The sequence below is a fragment of the Excalfactoria chinensis genome, chromosome 20 (assembly GCF_039878825.1).
Source record: "Excalfactoria chinensis isolate bCotChi1 chromosome 20, bCotChi1.hap2, whole genome shotgun sequence".
NCBI classification, from domain to species: domain Eukaryota; kingdom Metazoa; phylum Chordata; class Aves; order Galliformes; family Phasianidae; genus Excalfactoria; species Excalfactoria chinensis.
The window spans coordinates 5,334,474-5,357,304 of record NC_092844.1 but is presented as its reverse complement, the minus strand read 5'-3'; the positions used below and the strand labels follow the sequence as shown (position 1 = coordinate 5,357,304).

At 46.7% G+C, this 22,831-nt stretch overlaps 1 protein-coding gene across 1 annotated transcript in view; it reads right to left on the bottom strand.

Moving 5' to 3' along the window:
• PRDM16 (PR/SET domain 16) overlaps nucleotides 1-22,831 on the bottom strand; it is a 174,535-nt gene that overhangs the window by 100,402 nt on the left and 51,302 nt on the right. The window contains exon 2 of the mRNA XM_072354244.1: nucleotides 2,468-2,817. Coding sequence (XP_072210345.1) covers nucleotides 2,468-2,817 — 350 coding nt within the window. The remainder of the gene's footprint in view (nucleotides 1-2,467; nucleotides 2,818-22,831) is intronic.

Genomic DNA, 22,831 nt, shown 5'->3' with positions numbered 1-22,831 from the left:
TTTTGCACGTGTTATAATAAATAAAAGCCAATAGTTTCTTAAAATGAGCATTAAAACAAAGGAATTCACAACAACAGCGTTTTATCACCCGCTCCTGTCTGGTTAAAAGCAAAGACACCCAAAATAATGGGAAACAAATCCCATCTCTTTGTCTCAAGGTGAGACGTGGCATTCTGTATTCCCTATCAATTTTCAGGCTGTTAGTGGAAATAGCAAGCAAGCCGACAGTAGCAGCAAACAGCATTCCTGTAGGTCTGTCCCAGCCTTGATGATTCTATGATTCTTTGCCTCCTGGAGTGGGATGTTTGACATCAGAGCCGGGTCAGACAGTTGGGCTGGAGGAAGGGCAGAGCTGTGTTTGCAGACAGGAGCTTGCAATGACTTCGAAGAAATGCAGTTTACTGTTCTGTTTCAGTTTCATTTTCACAACTGCTGAGGCTTGAAAAGAGAAGCTATTTGTAGATAGCTGAGGCTGTAGGCATATTGGGAAGCAAAAGGCTTCAAGAGTGCCTGCAGGAACAGGCAAGGTCAAAGGAAGAGTGTTGGGGTGGGTTTAAGGCAGTGTTTGAGGACATCTGACGGAGGACAAACATGCCTTCCTTTCAGCTAGGAAATGTTCCTGTCCAACAGGAGAACAAAAGCACCGCAGAAATGTGAGAGGGGCCGCGGAGAAAGAAAGTTTGTTCGTGCACACCACAAAAATAAACAGTATCACAAAGTCAATGGAGACCGAAGTTAATAGATACGGCTTGTATCAGGCCCGGCGCTCTGTGCGTAATGGAGAGAGGGAACCGTTCTTAAAACCATGAATGTAAATACAAACCTGTACCAGAATTGTAAAAGACAAGGACAAAGTTACGCCAAGGTCACAGAAGAAAGGATCTGCACTACTCAAGCTTGGCCTGGCTTCCACTGTGGATAGGAGCTGGTGCAAAACAATAACCCCACAGAGCTCTGTTTAAAACGTATTTAAAGTTAAGATTAAGGTCAGCTCTAAGTGCTAAGGTCCAGGAAAGCACAGCTTCCACCTTTCTGCAGGAGCAAATTCCACGTTGCAGCCTACAGAGAATGGCCTGTTCCTCAAGGAAGCGATGGTGCATTCCTCCAGCAGAGCGCACTGTCAGCAGGTAACCCCGAGCTGCCCATTATACTGCCCATACATCAACTGCACACTTTGTTCAACTTTCTCACTTCAAAACCCACATTCTGAAGATGAGCTGGCAATACCAAGCAAGTAAGTCCTCTGCCACGATAATTCACAAGAAAAGAAGCCAACACGAAGACGAGCTCAGACAAATGCAGCTCTGTATGGGGAAGCGGGGGATGGAAACTCAGCTGTGCATCCCCTGCGTTAGGAAAGAGAAAAGGGGACTGAGCTCCAATACCGGCCCAAACTCTGGTTTCAGCCCTTCAGGAGTTCCCTGCTGACAAGACAGGACTGTGCTTTGTTTTCATGGCAGGCGAACCCCTCTTCTTCATGCAATTTGGACGCGTTTTAAAAGCAAACCCGAACATCTGGACACAGATCCTCGGGCTTCACCACACCTCGCTGTTGGCCCATTTGTCGAGACTTCAAAAACCAGCAATGTAAATACAATCAGACCATTTCAAACTCCAAGCTGGCCTCTGGGGCCTCGTTTTCTAAGCAACCGGGGCTCCTGCCAGCTCGTTCCGCTTACAGCCATGGCTGCATCTCTCAGTTCCATCCCACCTCTGTGCTCCAGCAGTGACCGCTTCACACCAGGTAGCAGCCGAGCAAGGGGGGAGACTGCATCAGTGCTTCAGGCAGAGAAAGGGGAGGTAAAACCATATATTACACTCTGCTGTGCTTAAAACCTGCTTTAATTTAGGATTATCCTTGCAGGTACGGATATTTTCAAATCAAGAATACAGCAGTGACCGCTGGGATAATGCCCCCCAAGCAGGGAGAAAGGCACAGGAGTTTGGGGACAGCGCTGTTTTTTCCCACTGAAGATGGGTTTTGTTTAGTTCTGAGGGGGAAAATGACTTTTGCATTCCTTTATCTTTGCTGCAGAGCAAGAGCTGAAGAACATCTAGGGCGTTAATGGGTACATGCTATTTTCTATGACCACTTAATAGTGCCTGCACAGCTAACACGGAGTGGAAGTCAAAGGTAACACACCCAACTACAAAACATGACGCGACTAATCATATTTCTCCCATTGTGACAAGTTCTGAACACAACCTGAAAATGACAAGCACTTTAAGGAGTGACCCAACATCATTTGCAAGCAACCTTCTAAAGTGGTGCTGGAGCAGTATTGGTAGCCCCAGCAGCTACCTAAAAAGGATTTCTGCTGCTTTTGGAATGCTGTGTGGAACCTTGGGTACAAAACACTCAGGGAGATGGCATTAGCAAAGTCACTACCTCTGTCCCCACTCAACTTGCTTTAAGAACAGTTTGCAAAGACAAATGAATGTGATTTACCACACTCGGCACGCTTACCTCCCATCCAAAGTTTGTTTCCTTTAACGTGCTCCTTTGTACTGTCATATAAGGTCCAAATCTTTCCCCAACTTCAATCTTCTTTTTGGCCCATATCCCTAGCCCTGCCCCTGGAATCGAAGATTCTCTGAGTTCAAAATCTGGTGGGATTGGAATGTCATCAGGAATGTAGACGGGAGCTTCATAGGGCGAGCCCTCCTTGGGAGTGAAGTCCTCGCTGGTGGGAAAGGGTGATGGAGGTCCGACAGGGATGGGGGACATAATACTGTCCTCTGTTTCCTCCTCTGCACTTTCGCCAGCAAGGAGATCAGGGTCGGTCTCGTACATATTATTTACAATCTCGCTGTCACCTAAAAGGGGAAACAGCAGAACAAAACACACTGAAATACTCACGTGAACAGCAATTAATCTCTTCTTGGGACAAAGTTTCACAAAGCCTTGCTCACACACGTTAAGGGTGGTAGGGGCAGGAAAGGAAGGCAATCCTGCCCTACGGAACTGAGGTGGGGACATCCATGCTGGCTGCGCTGTGCTCAGAGCTAGCTAGGGGTGGAAGGAGCACGAGCTGTGTCAGCTGTCTTGCAGCAACAGAAAAGAGGGAAGAACACACAGAAGAGGTGGGTCGAGGCTCTCTGCAACCACTTATTGCTTGAACTGGGCCGGTGTATTTTGAAGAGGAAAGGAAAAGAGTAATTAAGGTAAAATCTGGCTTCAGATTCTACAACCACAAAGCATAAGCCATCGGAAGAGCTTTCGTCTTCCTTTTATCAAACATAAAGAGACTCTGCATGCTTGGGGTTGGCAATGCTCACACCTAAGCTTTGCTCTGGCCCCACAGTGAGAGGCAACCTGCGGGTGGGAGCAGCCTGTGCTACCAGCAGAGCTGCAAACCACATCCTTCAGAAGCAATGCCAGAGCTGTGGGGCTCAGCATCCCCAGGGCAATCCTGGAACCCCACAGCTCAGTGCCCAACACAGCACTGGGAACCGCCACAGTGTGTTTGGGGTGCACAACCAAACAGGAAAGCCCAAAGGTGAACAGCCTGCACCCTGCACGGAGCTCCATGATTCATTTCTTCCCCAAACAATTAGCAAATGAGCACTATGTCAGCGAGCACAAATTATTACACTGCAGAGAATTACAAGTCAATTCCACTACGAAACCTGTAACGACACGCATCCATTTTCTGCTCTGCTATTGGCTTCTATGAGCTAAAAATATTCTTCAGCCAGCCCTCCCTCTTCTATCACTTCCCAAAGCCAAGTGATTATAGCAGGATGCAGTGAAGGACAACGCAATGGGAGGTGCTCTGAACACTGGGCATGGGCATCCCTTCATCCCAGGGATGCTTTCACCTCTTCAGACCACAGTGCTAAACACGGCCTTGGGGTTTGGAGATCCTTATCACACCGAGTGTGATACTTCAGCATCGTAAGTGGGACTTCAGTCAGCAGAGCTGGGCTCACATCTTATATTTCCCATGTCCGAAATACAATGTACGTGCTTATATCTTTAGCACATATATACTCAGTTCTGGCTTCCCAGCGCACAAGGATCATCAGTAAAGCTCCCTTCTAATTAAAAGAAACCATACCAGTCACCAAGAAATTCAGGCTGTACAAAGAGAAAGCAGTTCCTATTCAGATTACACGCACTGAAAGTTAGATGCAGCTACGCATTAAAAAAATCCATAGTTATTAATCACAAATTAATGCTGAATTAATAAAAAATACAAGTCTTCTCATTAGCCAGTGCATCAGCTTCATAGCACACACTTCACCATTAACTGAAACTCAGCGTGCACTATGGTTTCCTTCCAATTCCAGAGTTCACAGAGCAAAAATGTATGTCTCTTAGTGCCCAACTTTTCTACGCTAAACAAAAGACACTGTGTCTACCGGAGGGGAAAGCACCTCAAGGTATTGCAAACAGTGGTTAGTTATGCACCAAAATATTATTCTAAGAAGGTAGTCTCGAGGCACAGCTCCTAGAAGAGGTGCCCTGAAATGCAGAATCACATTTAATAGAGTGAACGGTGCAAAAGCGGTGGCAAGCAACCAAGGTGGATGAATGAACTGCCTTGGAAAAAGGCAGGCTTTGAGGAGGCAACGAGCATTGACCAAATAATCAGCTGAAATTTCCATCTCAGATTCTGGGAATGAAGCTGGTCTTAGACAGAGACGGCGATGATGCCAAGCATCAGCACAGCAATGGAAGGACCCAGAGAAATAGGAAAGGTGAGGTGTTCTCAGCGTGCTAGAGAGCAAAGACAAAAAGGCCAGTACATGAGGATGATTGAACTTGAAAATGGTGGGCTTGGAGGGTCATAAGGGTTGGGGATTTTTCCAGGAGGAGTCAACTGTGAGGCTACAACGTTCAAACGGAACGGAAACGGAGCTTTCTCTTCATCCAAGAAGAAAAAAAATAAGGGCAGGGGAGGGAAACAGATGAAGGGGAAAAGAAAAACACATTTGTCATCTAATACAAGGAGCCGAAGTATTTTGGGAACAGATTTGCCATCTCTCAATTAAACATGAGGCAGCATGACTGTGCTTTCATTGCGCAGTAGCTCCCACTATGATAACAAGCCCAACAACCGCCCCATTGTGGGCACGGCGAATCGAGAGGGACTCCCACAGTGCATGCTAATGGCTCAGCTCTGCTGCATGGGGAAGCAGCACCCAGCACAGCTCCAGCTCCCACTGCCCACCACAACAGCAGCATCTCCTGCATCCTCAGAACGTACCTTCTGTACGCAGCGCACATCTCCTCCTCCTTTCTTTCTCCTTTTAAAGCCTAATAAAGATTCTCCTGAGCTCACTCCTGAGCAGCCCAGCGGCAGGCTTTGCTACAGAAGAGGATTTTGATTCCTTTGCCAACTTCTCTTTTTTCACTCTGGCCTTTTTGGAGCACAGAGCACTGCCTGCTGCAGCCTACAAACGTTTCCTCTGCTAGAAAGTGCAACCCTCCTTACTCAAACATGTCACCAGAAACACGCTTTCATAAGTATTATGCGCTCCATAATCCTGAACATACTTGTGGTTGCTGTAAATGTTTTCTCTCCTGGTATTAGCAAGTCAAATTATTTTCTCCTCTATGATTAGCCTCTTTTGCACTTAAGAAACAGGAATTCCAACCGAGTTGAAAAGCAAAACTAGGTTTAGCGGAGCATGACCTGTGAAAAATTGCAAATGACACAAGTATAAAGACACCTCACTTCTGAGCACTGTTAATTCAGTCTCTGATATGGGATAATCAGGCCAACTCTGATTAAATCTGAATTTACTCTGAAGCTGAGCCCAGATCTCGCTCTGTGTTTCAGGAGAAGTCCTTAAGCGCAGGTAATCTCTTCCTTCTGCCTTTTCAGTCACTAAAATGAGTCTCCTTAGAGGGCCCAGTGCAGGGAACACGACCCCTTCTTCCCCCAAGCAGCTTCACTGAATGCAACGTGACCATTGCAGGAGTGAAACAACTCCCAGCAGAAATACCACCATCGCCCACTGGGCAACACGCAAACAGCTGCACAGCAATGCACACAGCTGCATCACACGATGGAAGGATGTGTCTCAAAGGCAGATGGGTGGAATTTTGCCCAGTTGAAGCCTGTGGATATTGTGAGTTGGATTATTTTTTGTTACACTGACACGTTTAAATGCTTACAATAATAGCTGGGAATAAGGCAGAGAGATTCAGCTCGAGGTACGTATCTCAGAAGGGGCGCTCAGAAGCACCGTCCTGTAGCCCTCACTGTATGAGCTCAGCTCTGAAGCATCGAGTCCTGCTCCAAAAGAGCTTCCCCAGATGTTAGCTAGATGTCACTAAAGCCTACAGATGTGTGCACAGATCTCCCCGGGCCACCGCTATTCCAGGAATCCCAGGCAGGTTCAGCAGCTGGGGTTTACTTCTGATTAGAGCTCATGCACCTGGGAAGAGTCCATCTGCCCACGTTAATTCTGTGCTATGAAACCTCCCGGATTTCTGCTCATCACCTTGCTGACAGAGCTACAATCACTGCAGCATCTTCCAGCTTGCCTTCAGGGCCATCTGTCCCCTCCAAGCACTCCCCTCCATGCTGCTCCAGCTGTAACACAAGTGCTAACATACAGGCAGAGCACCTTTTGCAGCTCAGAAACCATCTCCAGTTGCACTGAGTTGCCCCACAACTTGTGTGTCGCTTAATGGTGACAACCGTGCTGTCCTACATCTGCCCCTCGAATGTCTGCTCATGTGAAAAGCGCCACCGAAATACAACTTGACCTTATTGTTATTGCCATGAAACTAAAATTAGTCCTTCAAAGCTCACTAGAGAAATTACTCTGTAAAAAAAAAAAAGAGCCATTGAAAGGTTGTTTCCACAGATAATCAGATATGGGCACAGGCTTAAAATCTGTGTGACACCAATGAGGGTCCTGCAACAATGTGGGTGCTGCTTCAGTATTGGTGAGAGAGCTCATGAATAGTCTATTTAGCAGCTGTAATGAAAGGATAAAATTGAATGTTAAAGGAAATGCTGGTAAAAGGAACGACGTGCTAGATTTAGGGTGAGGGCTTTTTGGGGGGTATTTGTTTTTTTATATGCTTATTAATGTCAGTATAGAATATACAGTTCTGCTATGGAAATGCCTGTTTGGCTGAGGTGCCCCAGGATCTTGTTCATCCCAGCTGGGAAACCTGCAGTGCACACTGCAAGCTGCTTCACCGACCTTGAAGCAAACACAGACCTGGGCCCACAGCTCCATTCCTCCTGCAGGCACAACTCCCAGCAAGAGCAATGGGGATATTAAGAGCAAAGAGAACGCAGGGCTGAGCCCATAACACTTTTGTCATCCTCCATGGCATTGTGCTGTTGGCTGACACGCGGTGACTTTCCAGGCTGAAATTTGGCAGGTGGCTCCAGGACGGGATGCTCACAAAAGCCTCCCATTTTCACTTGTGTGTGAAATAACAGCGGGCTGAAGTCCACAGCGCTGCCAGGTCAGAGGATCCCTCTTGGAGAAGTGTTTTTCTATTAGTGCAACATACATGTAAAAAAACAACAACAACAAAAAGCAACCAAAACTCAACCACGGATGCTGTCGTTTTCTAAATGACAAGGAGAAGGATTACAGGTGCATGCTGCATTCCTGCTTTGCTTCCAAGCAGGAAAGAAATCCAGCTGCAGTGCTATGTCAGCAAGAAGGCATGGGATGTGTCACCCCTCCAGGACACGCGGCTGTGCATGATTCTGACTGCGGGATCTGCACCTATTTGCTGCACACTTGGCATCTTTTATCAGTTAAAACAGCACCAAACATTTTTAGCACTGCTTTGTAGCCCAGTAGAGCTGGGAGGAATCGCCAGCATCACAGCCTGGTTCAGCCAGGAGTGCAAAACACCTGCACTTATGCTGCTGAGGGCTCGCTGCCTCTCAGCTCAGTGCTGCCCACCTGTAACCACCCAGGGCTGGGGGTGGGAGCACCCAGCAGCACCCAGCAGGCAGGGGCTCTGCACAGCGAACCATGGCAGTGATCAGGTTGCCACCTGATGGCCACAGCTGAAATACAATAGAAGCTGGGAAAGCTCATCCCTAACGTGTCATCTGTCTGCCCTGGGTGATATGGCTGATATCCGTGGGTCCGGGTGCTTTGCAGGTCTGTGTACCAGCACCCAGCATGCGCTGCCCTATGCAGGCTGTCCTGCAGCTGCAAGCAGTGCAATGCCAAGCAGCCCAGGCACCCGTGCACACCCCTCTGCATGGGCTCTGCCATAGCTGCTTTGGGACATAATGCACGTGCCTTCCCCAGTTCAATGCAGAAGCACCGTGGGACGCATTAGAAAACAATTTAGTCCTGGAGAATACCACAAACTGCAGAGTTATTCAGAGGGGGAGACAGTGAGGGATGAGACAGGAGGGGACGGGACGAAGGGGAAGGAAAAGAGCTGGGAGGAAACTCAACCATATGGAGGTTTCACACTCAGAGTCTGTTTGGTCTTGATGGTAATGACACCCCTCAAAGCAGTTGGGGTTATTTGATGCAAAACAAGCAGAAGATAACAGGTGTAGCAGTGCAGAGAAGGTGAGTTAATTGGAAGGTCCTACAAAACAGCTGCTGCAAGGAGAACAGGTAGCGGGGATTTACAGTGAGCTTGGGTTTGGGTTGGAAAAAAAATAAGCATTTTCTTTTATTGCGGGATTTTTGCTGGCAGAAATAAAGAATATGGCTTGAAACAGTATTTCAGTGTGCTCCTTAACACGCATTTGCTTCTAGTAAAAGCAGCAGGGAAAGGGTCCAAATTGCTCCTCCACTAAATGCCAGGATTATATTCCCAGTACAAGTCAGTTTGAGCATCGCAAGCATTCCCCACATCAGGCCCTTTTAGAATCAAACTCTTTAGAGGACGTCGTTGTCCACAGTTAAACCCCACCTGATCCCCGTATTTTGTCTCATATTTGAACCTGGATGGATGACACACAGTGGGCACCTGGAAGCCAAAACGGGCTCTATTATCTCTATCATCTCTTCATTAAAGCCACCAGAAAAATAGGAGCCTTTGGGATTTCTGCCCCTCAACTATTTGCACCAGAACAGCTCCAACGAAGCGTCGCAACAAACACACTGTGACACAGACACTTGTACCAACCACTGCTGAAATGGAAGTAATGTAAGAAGACAAAGCCTGGAGAGGAAGAGGTGAAAGAAGGCGACGATGCTGCGATTCGGAAAGAAAAATCCTAATTGCTTTGCAGCGGTTTTTTGCTTAGTTTTGCTTCAAAGTAGCCCATGTTTTAAAGCTATAGAAGTGTGGAAGCGCTGCAGAAATTCTTTTGTTGGAAAGGCAGCAAAGTGGAACTTTCAAAGCGATGGCGAGATAATCTCCCCACTGAGAGGAGCGGCACCTATTTAGAATCAATAAATAAATGCAGCCGGAGTAGCTCTCCAAAAACTAACAAATGGAGCCGGGCATTTCTCTCAGTCCTGGACGTCAAACCACAGAGCAGGAATAAAGCATTTGCAAGCCTCCAAAAGGAGACCTTGCAATTGGAATTCACATCTTTGCCAACTGAAAGCTTTTGGGCTGTTGTCACCGTCTCATTGTCATTCCGCTCACTGTGGGTTCCCCCGGGTCCAGAACAGGACTCCCGGCACTATTAACACCGCAGATTAATAGCGGTGGGGGAAGACATTTTCACAAACATGCTAAATATTAATATTAATCGATAACAATTTCTATTTCCTAACGTGAACCAGACAAACACACCCCGGGCACATGGGGGGGGGGGGAAAGGGAGGGAGGAGGGAAGGGCCGGTGTCAGCAGACTATGCGGAATAAAGGGAATCAGTGAATCAATGAGGGACGCAGGGCTGAGCCGTGAGGTGGGTGTCAAAAGCAGAGCTCTGTTGTCAGAGCCACCGAGGCACACATTGCAATGCCACGGCATCGGTCGGGTTTTCCATCCCCGGCCAAAAGCATTCCAGTGAAGCTCACCAATTCTACAGCAGAGCTCTGCAAAGACAGCAAGAAACGGCTTGGGATTGCTTTTACCAACACTGCGCTCTGCAAAGTGCTCTCCTCAACACTCAAAGCACTATTTATATACATATATATATAATTCAGATAGGCAAAAACACACTCAATCTCTAGGGTGATATTTCAGGCCTCGTACTCGGGTTATTTTTCATCACCTACAACTTTTACTTTAATAAAAGAATTCTACACAAACCTGTTGAGTGGTTCCAATGAATGAGCCCAGCAAAGCTGTTAAAATTCAGTCTTTGCAAGTCTTTATCTCACATCCTTTTCATTCCGAGCAGCAGCACACCAGAAGATGCACAACCCCACTATCAGACCAGTTCCCATGTTATCCACTACGTAACACCTGTGCTGGTTAAACCAAACCAAACCCCTCCAGCTCGAGACCTCTCAGCAGAATAGAAATTATACTGCATCACAGATGGGTTCTCCCTGAGCTGTGCAGGATTGACAGGGCAGATGCACCATGAGCATCCCACGGCTGCATCCCAATGGGAGCATCCCATGGCTAAAACCCACTGCTGGCAGCTCCCCACCTTCAGCTGCTTCTCCTGAGCTCGTTCCTCAATGCTCAGCCTTTCCTAATTAGAAATAGTGGTTTGATGACACAGTCCTGCTGCTGCAGAGAATATAGCAAAGTTTGACCTCGAGGTCTGCCAGGTCAGTCTGCAGAGTCACTTTGGACTGAGGAAGCACTCCTACATTTATCTGTGACATTTAGGACAGCAACAATGGTAAGTTCCACTGATGGCAATGGGATGGCACACCACATGCACCGTGACAACTATTGCTATGCATTTGGGCTTCCTGAGCACTTGCTGATGGGTGACAGGACGTGCACAAAGAGCTGTTCAGCAACAGCTGATACATTGGTAGGAATCTCACGATCTCTAATGGAAACCCACCCAATTCCTGGGAACTCTGCGGCAGTTTTAGAGCCATTCAACTTCCCAGTCACACCAAGTATTCTTACGGCTCGGCTTGAAAGATCCATCCATTAACATCATTATTTTTAAGCTGATTTCATTAGATTCCGCTCTAAGAGGCAGTATGGGAGAACACAGCAGCACAGCAAGACGGGCATTGGCAGTGCCCATACCCACATACAGAGCACACCACCCCACCAACCTCTGCCCCTTCCTAAGGCAACCCCGGGTGCTGCACCCACCACCTGGCCCTATTTAAAGCCACTACGTTATTCTAAAAAGGATTATTTATACTAAAAACGCTCCCGGGACTACTGTATTTGTATTTCAGGGCTGCTGCATCCCTTATTTCCTCACTGCTTTAATATAGCCCCAGGCCGAGCGGGTGAAATGACTTGCGATGCCACTGTAATTTTTATCAAGGCTTGTTCCTGGTAAAAAGCCTCTTTGTTTCAAAGAAATGTGATTTGGCCTTTTTCCTCCTCTGCTCTATTCCTTGGTTAATATACCACTTCCACCTGCCCTGGGGCAAAGAAAGGTATTCCATGGAATTGGTCAAATCTCACTGTTTTTCTTCTAAATCACAACTGGCTTCTTTTTTTTTTTTCCCCGACCCTTGCTAAGCACTATCTAAGCTGACAGTCTGAACTTGAGATTTTATTTGTGCCTTAACTCTTCAGCTACCGCACGGCCGTGCTAAAGAGACGCGTGTCAGCGCTGGTCAAGGAGCAGCTGCAAAAGACTGCAGTGCTCAGAGCAAGATGGGAAGGAGAAATCTGGCTCACCTATTTACCATTGGGAACGATGGCCAGCTACGTATTCCTTTGGTATAGATCCAGAAGTAAATGCCTGCTGCCCAGCTGATAACTTTCACTCCAATTCATGTAGTCTTAAAAACATCTTTCAGTGATAGTTAAGGAGGAGTATATTAGAATGTAACACACAGAGAACAAAATGCATGGTGAGCCATACTGGAAATTCCATGAGACATCGTGGAAGCACAGCAGCACAAGGCAAGCAAACCAATGAGCCTTCCTGCCATGGGAGGCAGCCAGCCACCAGGGTCCAGATCTGAAAGGGGGATCCAAAGCTTCATTTACGTGGCTTAAATGCTCACGTGTGGATGAGGCAGCGACATTTTGCTGCACTGCATCACTACCTGCAGAGCAAGGAACCAAACCCCCGTGCAGCCTGGAGCACGAGGGCTGCATCCCAAGTGAGCCACGTGCTCCACAGACAGCACCTATGGGGGAAGAAGACCCTCCTGAAGCCAAACCCAGCTGCCCTATAGTGTTCCACCCTGGGCAGCTCACATTGAGCAAGTGGCCAAGGAGCAGCTCTGCACATCCCAGAGTTCTACCAACACAAGGATGGCACTGTCCCACCACTCTCCATGCTCACCAGCTCCAGCCCTCACCTCCGTGTTATCACACCCACCTCTTTGTTTTCTCTCTCCCTTTCAAACGCAGACACAACTTTCAACAAAGCCGGGGTGCATCTGAACAAACCCCGCTGGAACAAACACAACACCCCGCATCCCATCACAACCGTCATAAAGATGTTTATAGTTTCAACCATCAAATAAAGTGCTTAATTCCACCGAGCTTGTCCCCTCCGCTCAGTCACTCCACAGCTTCATTTAGCAGGCCAGCGGTAAAAAAAATTCATTAATTTTTATTAACAGGGAGAGCCATTTGTTCCCTGTGACAATATTTGACTTGTCGAAATGATTTTCACCTCTGCCATGAGGTGCGCGCTCCCCACATACATCACCCGATTACTCCAGGAGCGGCCAGAGTTGCAGTCATTAGCCAGTGAATTAACGACAATCCACAGCGCTATTAATCACGCTGACAAAAGCGTTAGCTCGCTGCTGACCCGAGCACGGCTCTGGGACACGAGCAGAGGAGAGGAGAGCACAGCCACAGGGCTCGCAAAGAAAGGGCTGGTTTATTTCTTTTTTAAGCTGCTGAGGCAGGGAGGAAAAAAAAAGGGGGGTAGGGAAGGAGAAATTGGATAGGAACGGTGGAGCAAAAGCTGCACACGTTAAGGGAGGAAGGCACAAAGAGAAGGAGGAAAGGAGAAACATCAAGCCACCTGCTAGACCGCAGTGCTTCCATTAAGCACAAGGTATTAATTGCTGGCTAATTGCCTGGGTGGCTGCAGGAGTTCATTCCCTGGACTTTTGGTGGGACGCAGCAGCCTGGCTTTAAGACAGGATAACACAGGAGACAGTGAGAGCATCCCTGGGAGCAGAGCCGCTGTCCCACAGCTCCTCTCCACAGCCCTCCCCATTGACAGTTCCCACTGACTCCATCTCCCAGTGCATTCAATGAATGCTCAAACTCCAATTCCCAGCTCTCAGCATCTGGGAGCTGCTGGTTTCAGTCTGCACGGGGCTCCACGTGTGCCTGCAACAGTTGGACAGGAGCTGTCACTGTAACACACGCATTCTGGCGTGCAGTCCCCACTATTTTGTTCTATCACGGCTCCTATTTCAGCTTTCTGAACGCTGTGCAGAAAAACATTGTGGGCAGAAACAGACAGAAAGGGAAACCTGAAGAAATGCAGCCCCTGTGTGAACACAGAGACCTACACAGGCACTGGGGCAAGGGAATGATGGGCACAAGAAGGACTCCTTGCAGCAGTTCTGCATGTTCCAGCTGTGTGAATCAAGCAGTGGTTAAGAACTGCGTTCCTCCAGCCGTGCCCTGTGCCATCAATGCACAACTCCCACTTGCAGCAGCCGCAACAGTGAGACCATTCAAAGTGATGGAGATAATAAAACCGTGGCGAGAATTCCAAAAATCTGCTTTGAAAGTTATTGCTGCCTTTTTCCCCCCCCCCCATTTGTGACCTACTGAGGGACAATAACAGTCCATTTTCAGCAGGTTCTGCCCCCATCACCAAGGCTGGACCTCACCCTGCCCTCCACTCCCCTCAGCCTCCATCCTTCTTCCTCCCCAAAACCATTTCCAAAGCAGAGGAGCTGCTCGGAGCAGGTTGATGATGGTTTGCTTTTGCCGTACCCAATAATTTCAGAACCTGTTTCTTGTTACTCACTTTTCACCGGTTTAATTCTCCTTTTGCAGTGAGGAATGTCAAGAGGAAAGCTGCGTTCGGAAATCCATGATTTCCTGTCGGTTAATTCATTTCAGCAAAACAGAAGGCAAGGTGATATTCCTGCTCAGCGCTGCAGCTCAGATACAGTAATAAGCGGGGCTGTAAGGGATCCCATCTGCTGCCCCTTCCCGCACTGCTGACAGCCCGAGTGCCCACCTTGTGCCAATTTAGACTCCTCCACCCTGAAGCCGTTTTCTCCCATTTACAACTTCGAAGAATTTCGACATCAAAGCAGGAACAAGAGCTGATGGAGGTGCAAACCATAACCCCGGCTCTGGGGCACGCAGCTCTCCCATGGGGACCAGCAGAGCTTCCCTTGGTTGGGTCCCATCTCCTCGGCCTCTACTGCAGGAGCTGGGGGCAGCACCCAGGGCTATGGCTGCTGCCCCTCCATCCCTCACCTCATTCCCCACCTATTCAGATTGGGAATCTGAAGCCCTACACCCTGCACTTCTGAAATAAATGGTAGGCTGTTATTGCTGCTATCTTTTAGCATTGAACTTCAGTTGCACAGCCCCCATCCTAGCTCAGGTTTGCGATAAGTTCTTCCCAGAATGTTTTCCTTTGAGATTTATTTATTTTTTTTTCCCAAGGTTTTGAATAAACTGAAAGAAAAACTAAAATAAAACAGAATGAAATAATTTTTAGATCAACCCCCCAAAAAAAAACTCAATTCAAAACAGAATCTGTTTTCCCAACTCGGGGACATCTCAGTGCTTCCGTGCTCTCCAGTTTCCTTGTTTAAATTCAGGTCATTTCAGGTCAGAATTAAATGTTTCAGCTTTTCTGACAGAAAACACTCTACAAATATATCTTCGAGTTTCTCTTTGGATGTTTCGCCGTTTTCCATTCTTTTTCTAATCAAAGCAACTTACCAAACTCTACCTCCCACGTCCTTCCCTTCTTTTAGAAATCAATCAGCTGTTCCAACCACCATTTTCACCCTGGATGCACACTCTGCTTTAAGCCACCCATTTCTCATCTCTCCCTGGGCTCAGAATTCACCCAGCCATTCCCACAGGTGCTGTGCATTGAGCCCAGGGCTCTGCGCTCACCACCTCCCCTGCTGCCCACATCCAGCGGGCTCCTTCCATACATGCAGATGCAGAAATCTGGAGATCACAAAAGGGAAAATCTGGAGCTTAATGTGTTGGTTTTTTTTTTTCCCATACCACTTTCTGGCTGCTTTATATCTTCTTCTGAAATGCATGGTGAATGAAAACATTCAACGTTTCACAGACTTTTTAACTTAGGGTCTTCATCCCCACATATTTTTCATATTACTCATATTCCCCTGCTTGAGTTAAACTCAAACAGGCCTGGAACAACTTCATTAACATAAAACCACATGATAATAGGAAACAGAGCCTTTTAATGGTTTATTTTCTTATTATCTTGTGATATATTTCATCTTCCGCCTCTTTGCAGAGTGCTACTACATTCTGTTTTCACTCTGCTGGCTGGGTTGGGGTGAGCCCTGCTTGGCAGCAGGGAGCAATCACACACCGAACAGCAGATCCCATTAAGCCCAGGCACTTCCAGGCTCCCGAGCTGCAGAATGCGACGTCACTGTGTGAGGAGATGGACGGGGCCAAACATCCCATGCCCCAAAGCATCGCCCCCAAGCAGACAGTGCTCACCCCATATTGAGAGCTCTTTGCCTGCTGCTACCAGCACAGCTCCTTGCTTTCACTGCTTCCTGCTGCTTTGGATGCGAGGAATGCCATGGCAGCCGGTTTGTATCAGACCAAAGCACCCTGTCTGGCACAAGGGCAACCTTAAAGGCTTTGGTAAAAGACACAGAAGCCCTGCACTCGGCTTTACCTTCACATATAAGCAGCCTGTGCTATGTCATGACCTTGCCCACATAACCCCTGTGCAATGTCACGCATCATCCCTGGGTAAAAATAAGTCTTTACCCTCTCAATTTTGTAATAATTCATAGGCTTGGCTGCCCTGGGAGTACGACGAGGGAATCTCTTTTGCAATAACACATTTTCTTTTTGTCCTAAGACCACAATTTCAAAATTCAGGAGTTGCAACATTTCTATGAAGGTTAAAGGAATCTGAAGCTCATGAGAAGCTGCATTTGTCTCGGGGTGGCTCTTCTGACTTACTTCCATCACTCATAATATTGTAATAACGAATACCAATTCTTTACAGGATCTCTACCTTGAAACACTGGGGTTTACTTTCCAGCTTGTCTTTGAACACCTCCTATTGAGCTTCCCCAGCGGTTCATATACCAAGGAATTGCTACAGCTTTCTTATTTCGTACAGGATAACAAGCCCTAATTAATCAAAACACGCAAGGGAAGTGCATTATGTCCCACTATGAAGTGCATTATCGAAGTATTCATTGACTATATTTAAGCTGTTGCTGGAGAGGCTCGGCAGCAGCCTCAGACTCGTCTTTAAAAAAGAATGGCACTTCCCAGGATTCACATTCTATCATAGCTCAAAGTAGGTTCTGTGAATAAATGGGAGAAGGAAATCGGTGAGATATATTAGCACCACTATATATTTTTCATTTCCCTCTGTCTTTGCTTCCAAAAGAATATTGGTGATGAATTTGCAAATGGCTCTGGATTATGACAGAATTTTTTACCCTTCATTATTTATCCCCCCACTGAACACCTCTATTAGAGATTACAGTGACAAATGCATGAATAAAAGGCAAAGACAATATTTTAGCACTGCGGTGTAAATCTCCTTTTACGCATTATTAATTTAAAGAAATCCATTACAGCATACAGCTCTAAGGGGAAGACAAGGTTACATCCGAACCGCTCTCGGCAGCTGGGGGTCAGTGGCAGACAGAGCCCTGTGCACTGCCTGGTGGGGCTGAGCCCCCCACATGCCTTTTTGGAAAGCCCTCTTTTCTCCCTCATTCTCCATTTCTTTCTTTGCTTCCATTTCACACAGGCAAGTGGTGACCGATGGCCCAGCTGAGCTCTGCTCATCTTCAAACTGGTCACAGAACGATGACCAGAGGGCATCAGACATGGATGATGTCCTGGTCCCTTCCCACGTGGACCCTTATTCACCATGACCACAGCCCACCCCCCGCGGTGACTCTATGCCATTCAGGTTTTCCTTTCGGCACAGACCACTGCACAGCCTTTCTCCAACAGCCTCTGAAATAAAAGCAACTCTTTCTACCCTCTTTCTTGTTTATTTTGAGCCCAAAGACAAGGCTCAAATCTTGGGTGATCTCCTACAGCTCCGAGCTGAGCTCGGCTCCGCGCTGCATCTCCCTGCAGCAAAGCAAGAAGGGGAGGAAATGCTGCTCCTATCTAGAGGAAGGAAATAGGAAAACAGATGGAAAGCACTCAGAATTGGAACAAGTGCGTTTTAAACAATACAACAGGTCCCTTTTACTCCAAAATAACAGAATGCTACTGTGGAAATCTATATACAATCATGCCATCGACAACAAAGATAACGGGGAAATAATTCTGTGAACCTGAACTGAAAGTACTTTTTGTGAGAGATGCTAATCACCAGCCGCAACCTCCATATAGCTCCCATCACGCAACGCCGAGCCTTTGATTTCACTTGATTTATTTGTCTTAAAACTCCTAACAAAAGACTTCTGAGGTCAAAAATACCCACAGCTTGTGCCTACCAGAGGTCTGAAAAATAGCACCCATCTGCGAGAATGAATTTATCACCAGGTCACTTCTCGTGCTGCTACAGACTGAATTCCCTGCGGTCCACCTACTCAACACATCCAGTCTTGTTCCGTGCATGTTCATTGATGGGCTCCTAAGAGATCGTGGGTTACTCTGGTTCAATCCAATCCTACAAACGTGTAGGATTTCATGGGAACTTGTGTGCCTTCAGCTGCTGCTAAGGATGAGAAGCACTGGAAGGAGCACACTCAAGTCTAAAAACCAGACATTTCTGTTCCATTTTTGGTATCAACATGGGTTTAGGCAATCAAGTTGAGGCCCTCATTTGAAAGTAGAGGTTTTAAGCAGACAGCCATTTACAACAATACTGATGAGCACCCATGAGTGCTTTAAACCAGCCCATTTGCAACATCCCAATGGAAATGGCTGCATAGAAACCTATGGAGGTACTTGTTGCTTTCTGAGGAATTGGGCTTCTTTAAGATGTTTAATATTGGAAACTTAAGCTCACTAGTTCTCTTTCAAAATCTAGACCATGGTTCATTGATTTCTTTCCTTCTGAACTGAGGATCTCAGTCAAGGGGGTTGAAAATAAGATACGTAATAGTAATTTTAAACCCCTAATTTGTTTGCCCTCCCCCACGCTCCCCATACCTTCACAATAAATCCTTTGAAAAAGTGGAAATGCTTTAGTGAAAAGACTGATGGGAAACGTTAAAAAATATCATGCGAGCAACATCAAGTTATCTCTGTTATTTTAGGCAAAACACATTTCCTGCTCTTTTCCCTTCAGACTTACTTAAAGTCTGCTGTAGAGCTCAGGCTTCAGACTACCCTGTCAATCAGCGATCAGCGGGGTCGCTCATATTGGGGTTTTTACCAGTGTACAAACCTCCTTCTGTGGAAGTAGTTTACCTGAAAGCCCACAGAGTCACTTTCCCCAGCACGGATATGAAGAACTGCAATAAGAACTATTGCAATGAACAGAAATATGTATAAAATAATCGTATGAATGCTGCCATAACCCATAACTAAAGCTGCTGAAAAGGGTTATTCTGGAACCTCAGTGATCCTGTCCTAATAAAAAAGAAATTAGTCTGTTTCATAACAGGGCATAATGAAGACTGTAGAATAAAGCATGAGATAATTTGTCAGTGATTAGAAGGTCAATGGGTCAACTTATGAACAAGTGAGTTGCTTTACCTGAGGGTAGCCACTGCTGTAACACGAGAAAGGCCCTGCTTTGTCTCGCCTATCTCACCATGGGTTCGTTATCAAAACGAAGCTGCAATTCATCAGCCGTGAGGGAGATGCAGTGAGGGGACGATACATCTACCAAGAGAACTTGGAATGCTCAAGTCTTGTTTGAAAGGCTTTTATAAAGTACTTCTCCAAGTGCAAATTCTTCCTGCCCTTCACCCCTCCTCTTCTCCCCCCCCCCCCCCACCTACTTTTGGAAAGGCAAAAAGTGCATTTTCACCACAAACTTGTTACAAGATGACCTCACTTCTGCCGAAATAGTTTGTATCATGGTCATCTCAAACAGCAAAGCCTGCAGAAATAACCAAGTTTGGGTTTGGTTTGCAGCATTTGCATCATTTAGCTCTGATCCCATCCTCGATAACTCGAGATCTATTAAACACAAGATCGTGCTGAACAACCAGCAGCAAAATCTGCTTCTTGAGAAACCAGTGCAGGTGAATTTATGAGCTGACAAAGAATTAGAACACTTCATTCACAAGTAAACCACAAAGACCATCCCTAGATCTTGGAAAAGGCTGAAAGTTCACCCCGGACCTATCCAAACACGTCTCTTTTTTTTTAATAGCTCTCATGTAAAATAATCAAGCCATGTAAATTACTCCATCTCTTCAAAAGGCTGCAAGCACTGCCAGCTGCCCTCAGTGCATATACGTGCCCACGTGCAGAGCCAGGTAAAGCATCTCTGTTTCATGGGGTCGGGTTCCACTGAGCATCAAGGGACAGGCAGAAAAACTCACTGCATTTGAATTGACAATAACATCGTGACTTGAGCTCCGAGGAATTTGCACCCCCCCACACACCCCACAACCACCTTCTTTTTTTGTTGTTTTTGCTTAAAATAATTAAATTGGATGAGGTGAGATACCTGATCAGTAACTTTTCCATTCCTCCATTTCCAACGAAATAAAATCTAGCAGCAACTTCTTGCAAAGGATGGTGTTCTACGCCAGTGGGTCAGTGGCCAACTTAACCATAACAAATAATAGTCTAGTCTTTCAAAGTTTCAACCATTTTTCTTTAAAGGGGAAAAAAAAAGAGAGAGAGAGAGAGAGACTGAGTGCTAGAAGACAGTTTTGGATTTCCTTTGCATTTGGACATTGCCAAGTCACTAGCACATGTTCCCTCTAGCTGGCGAACACATCCCTCCAGCAAACACGTGCAAACCGCAGCTGCAGACGCTGCAACAGAGTCACCGATGGGAGCTGCAACCACGTTTGCTTTGAAACTGGCATTTCTTAACAGCACAAACTGCAGGCAGCATCCAGACCGACGGCGCCTTTCTGGGGTTTGCTGTTTGCTTTCTGCAATGTGAACGACTCTGGTTGAGGAGGGGTTAAAATATTTCAGTTCTGAGTTAAGGAACAGTAAAAGTCTGAGTTCAGAGACACTTCTTCCTCCTTTCTGACGGTGATTGGCTTCCCCTGCACCTCTTTTGTTTGGAGAATTTTGGAGTATGCAGACTTGTGTAATGCAGAGATTGCTTCCAATTTAATTTAGTTGTTTTGTCTTTTATCATAATGGAAATGAGCACAGGATCCTTCCCAGGCTTTCTGCCATGTAAAAGGATGCAGACTTCAGTCTGGTGGTTCCTCGGAATAATGGGGGAGGGGGAGAAAAGTTTAGTGTGATGAGTGTAGTGAGTGAGGGTAAAACAGCCCCTTCTGCCCCACCAGCAAGACCCAAAAACCCACTCCTGGAGAACAGGACTTAATAGATGCTTACGTATCACACATAACACGCTGCAGACATCAACCCACGGCAACCTAAAGAGCCTTCTAGAGCTCATAGCTGCTCAGGACCCTTCCCATAAGCACACAGTGGGAGCAGGACGGGGCCCAGCACTGCAGGAAAGGAGTTACCTGCATGGGCTGAGCTTGCTGCCTGGGCCGGCCAGCACTTCAACAGGAGGATAACAAATAACGCCTGTTGTCCTTTCACAGTATAAATATTTGCGCTAATAATCATTCAGGAGAAATATGCGAAGCTTTCAGGATTTACAAACATCTTTTTTTTTTTTCCCCTCAGATTCCTGGCACTCCACCAAGCACTTAGCAGAGAATATTGTGCTACCAGGCACAAATCAAACCGCGGATGCACAAATGACAACCGGTTTCTTTTGAATATTATTATTATTATTATTATTTTTCCTTTCCATTTTAGCTCCAACCCAACGTTAACACCCCCAACACCTCCCAGCCAGTGCAGGACCTGGGATGGAAGAGGGTCCCACCCCACCTGCCGACAGCAGGCACAGAGTTAGGGGCAGGGGCTGTGCAACCAGGTGCCAGTTGTTCCATGGAAAGCACTATCTTCTTCATTGCTTTTTTTTATATAAGGCCATATTTCAAGAGGAATGTGCAATAACAAAGCAGATCTTGATTTTAAAAGTACTTTCTATTGTCATAAAAACCAGCCTTAATGGCTAACCTAAGAACTGCCCAGCAAACATGCTGCAAGTCATTGCAAGGAATGGGACTGGATGGCCTTCAAGGGTCCCTTCCGACTCAAACCATCCTATGATTCCATGATTCTAACTCCATTTTTAGCCAGGAACGACAATTGAAAGAAAGCTCAAACTATTAATTCCAGATATAACAGTACTTTCAATCCTATAACCCAGCTTTTACACAAGAAGAATACCTGACAACAAGCATATTGAGTGGAGGAATTCTGCATAATTAGCACTGGCCCTAAGCTTTGCTAATAGCTGCAGGAAATCTGAAGCATGGGCTCTGCTGATCCGCACGCATTAGTGGCAGAGCTGAAATTCACCATTGTTGCTCTCTGTGCAGAAGGATATGAAAGACAAATTATTACAGTGCTCTGTGTATTTTGACAGGGCCAACAGATGGGATTTTTTTGTTGTTGTTGAGCTTGAAACTTCTGAGAAGAACTGTGGGGAAATTGGATGGACAGATTTCGAGGTGCATTTGGTAACAGAAGCAGTTTGAGGAATCCCAGCTCCTACAGAACTCCCTTGGTGTCCTCAGGCCCCAGGCAGGATCAGCAGCATGGAGCAGCACGGAGCACACTGCTCAAGCACAGAGGAGCTGCTGCTATAGGGTTAAGGGGTGGAGAGGCGAGAGGAAGAAACCCACACGACACAACACAAACAAAGCCAAGCCCTGCTCCGGTATTTGTCCACCTGCTTAGACTGCACAGGACTGTAGCAGAGCAAACAAAGCTCCATGATAGCAGCAGATAGCACGGTTCATGGTTAACTTCAAGTAGCGCAGAACACACCTCTGCAGAAATAGCAGCAGCTCCAACAAGTTCAGAGCAAAAGCAAAGCCACACACCCTGCAGCCAGAGCAGCCCTGAGCTGCCTGTCCTTCCACAGTAGCCACAGCCAGCAATCACCACTCAGTAAGAACAGGAAAGGCAATAAGAACCACGAGCCCTGACCTCGCTGCCTTGCACCAAGGGCACCCCGAGTCTGGGAACCCAGCATCACAAATGAGAAAGCTCCAGATAAAACGATACAGCAGGAAGGAATCCAGAACAAACCCTCGAGAAACAGACACCGCCGGTTCCTCCCGCAGCTCAGCTGCTCATTTGTACAGCTTCAGAGAGCTGGAGCGGGCTGTGCATCTGAAATGATCCCCCTGCTTCAGATAGGTATCTCCAGAAGTGCATTTGGCAGCAGTCATAACCACAGAAATACAGTATTTACAGAGACAGCATTCATTAGAGCCTGTTCGTAACAGCGATACACGGGTATTAATAACAACTTTGCGATGGCAGTTTGGTGGGTTTGATCCTTTATTATGGCACATCCGCAGTGACAAATCTCTCTCCTCGCACACAGCCCTGTTTTTAAGCCATCTTTTAGTTCTAAAAGGAAGACTATAAAATATCTTTATTAAAGTTTGCTCTCAGATTAGTAAGAGGGCAATGGCGCGCTG